This window comes from Leptonotus elevatus, chromosome 9 (assembly GCF_054856555.1).
Source record: "Leptonotus elevatus isolate MCC_2025b chromosome 9, RoL_Lele_1.0, whole genome shotgun sequence".
Classification (NCBI taxonomy): domain Eukaryota; kingdom Metazoa; phylum Chordata; class Actinopteri; order Syngnathiformes; family Syngnathidae; genus Leptonotus; species Leptonotus elevatus.
The window spans coordinates 26,224,256-26,232,448 of NC_141247.1; the positions used below are offsets into that span (position 1 = coordinate 26,224,256).

At 47.8% G+C, this 8,193-nt stretch overlaps 2 protein-coding genes across 5 annotated transcripts; both read left to right on the forward strand.

The window, feature by feature from the left end:
* Nucleotides 1–7: 7 nt before the first annotated feature.
* Nucleotides 8–3,420, forward strand: mkrn2os.2 (MKRN2 opposite strand, tandem duplicate 2). 2 transcript variants are annotated; one of them, XM_086084038.1, is made up of 4 exons: nucleotides 8–208; nucleotides 1,642–1,691; nucleotides 1,769–1,937; nucleotides 2,554–3,420. In XM_086084038.1, exons 1-4 carry the CDS (start codon nucleotides 12–14, stop codon nucleotides 2,798–2,800), a joined length of 663 nt encoding a protein of 220 aa, XP_085940164.1. In that variant the 5' UTR covers nucleotides 8–11; the 3' UTR covers nucleotides 2,801–3,420. The 2 variants fall into 2 exon arrangements, with proteins under 2 accessions (XP_085940164.1, XP_085940163.1); XM_086084037.1 differs by having other exon boundaries at nucleotides 1,769–2,705.
* A 156-nt stretch (nucleotides 3,421–3,576) lies between these two features.
* On the forward strand, nucleotides 3,577–7,532 carry tsen2 (TSEN2 tRNA splicing endonuclease subunit). Of its 3 annotated transcripts, none has more exons than XM_086084034.1 (11): nucleotides 3,577–3,933; nucleotides 4,410–4,476; nucleotides 4,560–4,599; nucleotides 4,796–5,126; nucleotides 5,235–5,300; nucleotides 5,408–5,458; nucleotides 5,664–5,808; nucleotides 5,894–5,930; nucleotides 6,044–6,155; nucleotides 6,255–6,344; nucleotides 7,190–7,532. In XM_086084034.1, exons 1-11 carry the CDS (start codon nucleotides 3,736–3,738, stop codon nucleotides 7,247–7,249), a joined length of 1,197 nt encoding a protein of 398 aa, XP_085940160.1. In that variant the 5' UTR covers nucleotides 3,577–3,735; the 3' UTR covers nucleotides 7,250–7,532. The 3 variants fall into 3 exon arrangements, with proteins under 3 accessions (XP_085940160.1, XP_085940161.1, XP_085940159.1); XM_086084035.1 differs by having other exon boundaries at nucleotides 6,255–6,338; XM_086084033.1 differs by lacking the exon at nucleotides 7,190–7,532 and having other exon boundaries at nucleotides 6,255–7,177.
* Nucleotides 7,533–8,193: the final 661 nt, after the last annotated feature.

Here is an 8,193-nt window from a genome sequence, read left to right on the forward strand (position 1 = left end):
CGAGTGCGTCCATGGCGGAGCCGGCCGTGATCTGCGTGCGCCACGACTGCCTCAAGGACGTCTTTTGCTTCTCGGTGCCTCCCGCTTGTCCGGCTTGCGGCCAACGTCTGGCGGGAAGTCGACTGCGGGAGGCGCCGGTCAGCATCCCGGACCCGCTCGGCGACGGACACAAGACGGCGTGCTGCCTCCTCGTCGCGCCCATCGACGGGTACGTCACGTGCATGACACGCTGGAAGGGGTCGGCAAAAATGCAATCAATAATTGATGCTCAATGGCTCATTAAACGGTCCATGAAGAAACGTGCTTTTTTTTTTCCTTCTAAAAGCTTTTCTCAGAAGAAACGCCAAAAAGTCAGGGTCGTGAAAAAGGCAAAAAACTCATTCAAAATATGCACAGATAATTGACATTCATTAGAACTGGGAAAAATCCCCAAAACTGTAAATGGGAAGGAATGTAAAAACAAAAATGGCGAGGTTTTAAAGACAAACGCATGAATACTGTGTTCTTTAGCTGTTTATCGCGTACCAAAAACGACCTGCGATAATGGAAATCCGTATTTTTGGGGTTAATTGTAAATATATATATATTCGTTTATTATATATGCTTTTTCTTTTTTGTATGATTTTTAGGTTATCATGAATGCTTTTTCATTCGTCATATGTTCTTTATTCATTTAAGGTCATTTTTTCCATTTAAAGTATGTTTCTTTCATTTACTTATTACAGCACAGTTTATATTTGTATCGTTTATTCCAAATGTTTTTTCCCCTTCATACTATATTCTTTCATTTATTAGACATGTTTTAAGGCTAAAACCTCACCACACACTTGATAAATGCACTTTTCTCCGATAGTGTTAGGGTTGAAGTGGACCCAATGGCAGAGGGAAAGCGTAAACGCACAGGTGGAGGTGGTTGGAGGTGGTTGGAGGTGGTTGGAGGTGCTTACACATGACGAGACAAAACACAAGAACACCCCAAATGAAAGAAAAACCCAACCCCACAGAACCGAAACATAACAGAGAGGCGGTAACATTTTCTCACATTCTGTCCTGTATCTCTTATTTAAATAAAGTAGAATACAATCTGTGTTCAGACCTTCAAATAATAACAACAATAAAATCGAATTAAACAAATATCCAAAACATTTATTTGAGAAACAAAAATATAACGGCGATGAATCCATTTTGTTCTGGGCCGGTATGTTTTCCACAACAACAAAAAAGAAATCAATAAAAAACACAACACATTCTAACAGCCGTGAATTTGTTTTTTTAAATCTTTTTTCCTGGAAAAAGAATAAGCAGGTAATTGGGTAAAATCTACTGCAAATGAGTTTTGGGTTTTGGGGGGGGGTCCACAAATACCAGGAAATCGATTTCCAGAATAATGTGGGCAATAATTGACGCGCATCATCAATGAAAGCATTTTCCTTGTTTGTTCCTGAATAAGAAGAAGATGAAAAGCCAAATATAAAAAGGAGATTGGGTTGAGTTTCTGTGAATAGGCGAGAGCATGCATCCCCCCCAAAATGGGCCAACGTTGGACCCGGCGCCAATATGCGGGGGTTCGCCTCGCTGTATGCACACACACACGCACACACACGCCTTGGCGGAGGTCATGACCGCTGATGTCCCCTGCAGAGACTTTGACGGCACATCAGAACTTCACACGGGAATCTCCAACACGTCAGGTAAGCTCCATGTCAATCATGTCAATCATGGCGGCGTGAGAATGGAGCGGACGCCACTGAAGTTGTGACGCGTGTAGGCGTGGTGTACAACTACACGGGGGGGGGCGTCCGCCGGGACCGCAGCGGCTGGCGCGCTTGCGTGAGCGTCCCGCTGGTGAGAGCCCACACCTTCCACCTGCTGGCCCAGTGGGACCAGTACCTGGAGCGCTTCTCGCACGGACCGCTGTGGGACCCCACCTGGCACAGGTACGCACACGTCCAAACAAAGCAGTTGTGGTCCACAACGCTGCGGCTCGGTCCCGGGGAAGAAGTTGCTCCTGACAACAGAACAGTCTCAGGGTTTTTGTCTCAAGATCAGGTTCTTATCCCAAGAGCAACTTATCTCTGGTCTGCGGAGAACAGGATGGTCTCGACCTCAACGAAGGTCCGGGTCTTTAGGAACAGGACTTGTTCTAGTCAGAGGTGGCAAATCCAGGTCCCGACAGTAAAAGCCCTGCCAGAGTTTGGCTTTAGCCTCGGGTGCTAGCTAGCTAGCCATGCCGGTTCTAGTCCCATGCAAGGGAACGTTCTCGTCCCTCCCAAGTAAGGCTTCTCGTCTTCGGGGACAGTCCTTGTCCCAAGAGGATGGTCAAATTCCAAATGAAGGTTGTTGGTTCTTCATTTGCAAAGTTGTAGCGTGGCTCGAAAGTACCAGAAGCACATTTCTTGTTGTTCTTGGCCAATTCCGATTGTCCCAAAAGAAGCTTTGAGTCTTTACAGGCGCTACGAGTCCCAGGAGCGAGACAAGGTCCTTGTCCCAAATCAAGGTTGTAATGAGAGGGAAGCTTTGATTGTCCTCGTCTTTGTTGACACTGTGTGACAGTTTTTGCGAGGACACGCACAACTGCCTGACCTTCTGCGTGGAGTTCGTCAACAGCGTGCTGGCAGCCGAGGGCTTCGCCGCACGCGGTCTGAGCAGAGACGCCTTCACGCGCGCTTTGATCGCGCCCGCCGTCGGCCGAGCGTGCAAGTACGCCGCGCTGCGCCGACACATCGGACGACAACAATTCTACATGGCCGACCGGCGCCGGCTCCGTGATGGCGTGCCGGGAGGTCGGCGCCAAGTGTGAAATTCAATCTGGCCGTGGGAGGAGCATGCGTGATGTCGAAAAAGCCACAACACGACCTTTTTGGACGTTTGTTTGTTTTGAGTTCATTTGATTTTGTTGGTGATGTTTGTTGTTGGTTGTTCAATAAAGCATCAAAAAACATGTCAGTCAGAGCACATTGTCGGCAATCAGATGGAAGAGAGTCACGACCGTCCTGATGAAACACTTGTTTTGCGTTGTTTCAAAGCACTGACCTGAATACATGGCCGAATAAAGCCCGTAGCCCATTCGCGCCAGTCAAAGCCGTTGAAGTCACAGGGCGGCCATCTTGCTCCTCCCACCTCGTGCTGTATAAGCTATACCGTGTACGTACAGATGAGACATATACAGCTCGTAGGGAGTTTAAGTAAAGGGCCGGTGTGGTCACTATTTTTTAACAAGTACCAAATAACAACAAGTGGACAGTAGTCCCCATGTGCTGCTTTGAAGACGCCCTTTTTCTTTTAGCGCTCAGTTCCTTAAGACCCCAATATTAGATTTGGCAGAAGCATCTTTTGTCGAATTAGTTATAATTCTCTCATAAAAAAATATACATGTTTCCTCCTGTATTTAAGGCAAGTTGTAAAATGTCTGAGGTCCTCTTGTTTATGTTTAACAAATTTAAAACATAAATCATGCTGTTTCTACGAAGTACATTTGAATACTGTCAACGTATAAGATTGTATGGCGAGAAACGTTTCTTGGGAGGAGCAATGTGGCGGCCGCGTGGCTTCAAAAGTCTTGGCCTATTGGCGAGCCAGTCATTTATTCAGTCCGGTGTTTCAAAGCGAGTGAGCAGCTAGCAGCTAGCAGCCAGCATGCTAGCGGAATGCTAAAGAGTCGAGGCAGCTAACGACAGCTGAAGTCCGGTCGCTAAGCGAACCCGTCCCCGGCGGTCGTCCGCGCGAGCCCGCGGGATGCAAGCCGACTTTCGGCCGCCCCGGCGCCGCTGGCGAGTGGACGAAGAGTACGTGGCGCCGCTCCCGGTGAGCCGAAGCTCGCCGGAGAAGACGCGCGCGGCGGCGAGACCGACGACGAGCTGCTTCCGGGCGGACCTCATCAACCGACATGTGCTGGTCACGGAGCCCGAGCAGATCAGCGACATTTACAATCAGGTGAGCGACAACATCCGCCATTAACGCGACTTGGACGTCACAACGTTCGCAAGGTCGTTGGTGAGGTCTTGTATCAGCACAATGGAGAACTTCTTGGGGATTCACGAAAAGTTGACATGACTATAAATTCTGTCTCACGTGATGTTGATATAATTTACAGTATGACTAATACAATTGCGTTTAAACAATTGCTTCCATTATGCCAGCTCTCGAGTTAGGCTTTCATTTGGCTTTTATTTGACTTTGTCACTCAGGACGTATTATATAAAATGAGATTCTTCCTACCCATAAAATGTCAAATGAACACATCCAAATCAATATTACATGTTTTTATTTCTGAAAATAAGTGCAACTCGTCTCAGTTTTGTGAATTGTATCCTAAGATAAATTTTTTAAAAAACCCAGGCAACTCTTTTACATGATAAAAAACAACAACAAAAAACATGCAAACTTGTTTTCGCCTTTTTTTCTTTCAGGGATATTTCGGGAAAGGCGTCCTGTCCAGAGCCCGACCGGACCACGGCGTCTCCGACCAATGGCAACGTGAGTTTACGTTTGAATTGAGTTGCTGGTCAATGCCAGACTCCACTGTTTTCAAATTATAATTAAAAAATATATATTTGCAGAACATGAAGGCTTCCTACTTCCTGTCATCTCACAAGCCAGGTGAGTGACATCACCGCCTGTCTTGCTGGCCTTGGTCACCCGCTTACTCCAAAGCCAGTTCAACTAAACTACCTTGTGCACCCAGAAATGCTGTGGAAATGTATTGTCGTTTTTTTTTTTTTTTTTTTAAGCTCCAGCCTAATTACACATTGAAAGGCACTCAAGCCAATTTAATTGAATATTTGTCCTCCCGCAGGTATGAGGAGCTGGTCGGGTGGGCGGAGTCAGCACTCCTAGCTCAGGGGTTGGCTCGTGTGGCTGTCAATCAAATGCTGCTACGACTGCGTCAGCCTGTCCAAGCGGACGAGCTAAGACGGGAGGCGGACAACGGGGACGAACCCCGAGCGGATGGCCACGCTAACCACAGTCCTGACCCCGACCCCGAACCGAATCGGAGCCCAATCCGTGAGTTTGGTCCTGCCCTGAGCCCAGACCTCAGTCCCGACCAAGGATCTGACTCTGAGACAGACGATGCTCCTGGAGTTCCGGGTCCTGGTTTTGTCCTTGTCATCGCTGACGCCGACCACGTGAGTCTCAAGTCACGCAAGACTGACGATTCATTGTCTGTTCAATTTCTCGTGAAGTGAATGTTTGCGGTGCTGAAGGTGAATCTTTTGCCGTCTGTGTTGTTTCAGGAGACGCGGCAGCTCCGACGGAATCCTTCACGGATGACAGAATACCTACAACTCGGCCTGGAGGAGGTCCAGATTAGAAACTTTGTATTTGTGTTTTCATTCATGTCACCTGATCGATGGCACTTGGATTGGTCTGAATGCTCCAGTAGCCATCTTGCTGTCCGTCTGTGCAGGCCTTCTTCCTGGTCTACAGTCTGGGCTGCCTGTCTGTCCACCTGCGGCAGGTAAATGTCTGTCTGCCTTTCCCAGTGGTGAGAAGTAAGGCGCTACAAATACGTGGTTGCTTCGACTGCGCCTTATTCGAGTTTTCGTTTTTTTCCGCACTCTGTTCTCGTAGTTGGCAAAGCTAAAGGAACATGTAGCATATAAGCTAGCTCTCAAACACGTAACCTCAAAACGGATTCTTTGTCCTCTTCTGCCATTGGCCAGGAGCCCCTGTCAATCACGCAGCTATGGAGGCAGTTTGTGGCGCTGCGCCCCGACTTTGTCAGCTCCTACGCGGCCTACCATCACTTTCGCAGCAGGGGGTGGGTCCCCAAGACGGGAAGCGGCGCCAAGTATGGCGCCGACATGCGTAAGAAAAGTGCCAGCAGTGCAACGTGGGACTGCCAGTCTGACGCTAAACATGACGGATGTCTTTTCTTCTTCTCTTGTTCCAGTATTGTACAGGAAAGGGCCTCCCTTCTACCACGCCAGGTACGCACGCAGCCAAACGGATCCAAACCGTTTGAGAAGTCAAAATGAAACATTTGCTCCTCTTCTTCCGTGCCGAAACATGTGACAACTTGACATTGTCGTTTGTTTTTCAGTTATTCGGTGGTGGTTGAAAAAGTGGACGAGCATTGTCAGGGTTCTACGCTGCGTCCGTTTTCCTGGCGTTCTCTGGCGACTTTGAGCAGAATCACCGCTAACGTCTCAAAGGTGACGCCGCCGCCGCCGCCGCCGCCGCCGCCGCGCATTTCACTGGCTGCTTTCGTCCTGCGTAATGAAAACCAAAAGTGTTTGTCGCTCCCCCTGCAGGAGCTGCTGCTGTGTTACGTCATCCGTCCGGCCGACCTGTCCGAAGCGGAGCTGGACTCGCCCGCCTGTCTGAGCAAACTGAAGGTTCAGGTGATGGCGTGTACCGCCGCGTGTTCAGCCGTGTCATTTGAGTTCAAAGCCACTGCAATGCACTCCCAACCAGGCCAATGTGACACACGAGCACTTTTGTTGCTGTTGCTGATGTCACGCATTTGGACAGCTTAGCGTCCAGCGTGGCTTCCTTTTGCCTTAACTCCGCTTTTTTGGCTGCCCTGGAGATGACGATGAGCGACTTGCACTTTGTAGACAGCAGATGCAAAGCCAACTTTTGCCACGTTTAGCCACGTCAGCCGGCGCAGCTCAAACGTCGCTTAAGGAAAGGTGTGCAACGGGCCTTCCGTGACACGAACGGCCAGGTATGTGCGGGCGGACAATTTTGCCATTTGCGTCATCAACGTGCATAACCGTGATTGGATGGTAGGATCCAAAGCTCTACAGCTAAATTCAGACCTTCTCTACCGTTGGCACGCACGCACGCACGCACGCACGCACGCCATGTTTAAGCGATGCTGGCAGCTCGCCAGGCTTCTCAAGAAAAACCCTGCTTTGATATGTACCTTGTATGTTAAGGGTTAAAGCTTGGGGCAAAAATGTTTGCGAGCACACCAAGCGCTTGTCGATCTCCGGCAGGGAGGAGCCTCGTGACCCCCCGCCTCCGCAGGGTTACGGACGCCAAGCGGTTGACTCGCAGCTCTCCATTCAGTGCGAATGAGCGCCGGCGATGATGCTTGCAATCGCAGCTTTTTGAGCGAGGCGTGCGTTTACTATTGGTGATTTCCTGAACCACCACTAATTGCTCGCCAAGCATGTCTGAACTTTTTCTTGTGATGTCCATTTTGTGAAATGACGTGTTGGCTGGATGTGCGTGCGTGCAGGACGTCATGGTCAGCAGGTGGGTTTCCTCCAAAGAACGCGCTGAGCAAGAAGACATCTGATGAGCTGGCAAGAGTCGATGCGGACCACGAAGAAGGAGCAGAATGGATTTCATTGATAAAACACTACATTTACGGAACATCTGAATTTTCAACGGATAAAAACCCAAATCAACAAGAAGATCTAAAAAAACAAACTAGAAAATGAAAAGAAATGTATTTAATGAAAGGAGGCCGGGGGACAGAGTTCCAGGTCTGAATGTTTCTTACTTCATGTTGTGCAGTTTTCGTTTCTTCACTCCAGTCAGTAAATAAAAATGTTGCAAATGTATTTGTCAAACTGAAATACGTTTCAATGGCTTCCTTTCTCATGTGAAAATGTATCAATGCAGACTTGATGTCACAAGACTGAAAGGCCACCTCAAAACAAGGACAATACAAAAGTATTAAGAAATGCTGTGATGTGTTTAACTTGAACAATTCCAGTTCGCCGCATCTCTTACGAGGTGGAATGCCGCCCGATATCATTGGTTCGAGCCGCATCGCTCTTGTTCTCTTGTCTTCTCTGCGCTGATTGCCTCTTTGGTCATTTCAGCAAAGTGACAATTTTCAAGTCGCAGTGAAAAAGGAATTTTCATTCTCAAAATAAACTTGTAATAATCTTACTTGTTACTTTGCAAAAGCAATTTAAAAAAAATCTATTATTATTTTTTGATCAGGGGCAGATACCACAAGTTTCACTTCTTTCTGTCCCCTTTCATTTTTCTTTTTTTTAATGAATGAAATAAAAAACATGATTGAAATTGAATTGAATGTTCATATAGGAACTCTACATCCATCCATAAAAGAAACATATAACTTCTAGTTTTGTTGGCTTTGGGTCCAGTGGGTGTCTGTTGGGTAATTCAAGTCTACAAAGAAAAACATAATGCGAGACTGTAGGTCAGGAATTCGCTTGTCCTTTGTATTGTCCACTCTTTCAGCAAATTCAATTTTGCCTGACTTTT

What these genes read in the sequence shown, in the direction of transcription:
- mkrn2os.2 (XM_086084037.1), top strand. Translation starts at nt 12, where the DNA reads ATGGCGGAGCCGGCCGTGATCTGCGTGCGCCACGACTGCCTCAAGGAC. An exon ending in CTCGTCGCGCCCATCGACGG is followed by an intron (nt 209 to 1,641) that starts GTACGTCACGTG and finishes TGTCCCCTGCAG; the next exon opens with AGACTTTGACGGCACATCAG. An exon ending in GGGAATCTCCAACACGTCAG is followed by an intron (nt 1,692 to 1,768) that starts GTAAGCTCCATG and finishes TGACGCGTGTAG; the next exon opens with GCGTGGTGTACAACTACACG.
- tsen2 (XM_086084033.1), top strand. Translation starts at nt 3,736, where the DNA reads ATGCAAGCCGACTTTCGGCCGCCCCGGCGCCGCTGGCGAGTGGACGAA. An exon ending in TACAACTCGGCCTGGAGGAG is followed by an intron (nt 5,301 to 5,407) that starts GTCCAGATTAGA and finishes CCGTCTGTGCAG; the next exon opens with GCCTTCTTCCTGGTCTACAG. An exon ending in CCTCCCTTCTACCACGCCAG is followed by an intron (nt 5,931 to 6,043) that starts GTACGCACGCAG and finishes TTTGTTTTTCAG; the next exon opens with TTATTCGGTGGTGGTTGAAA.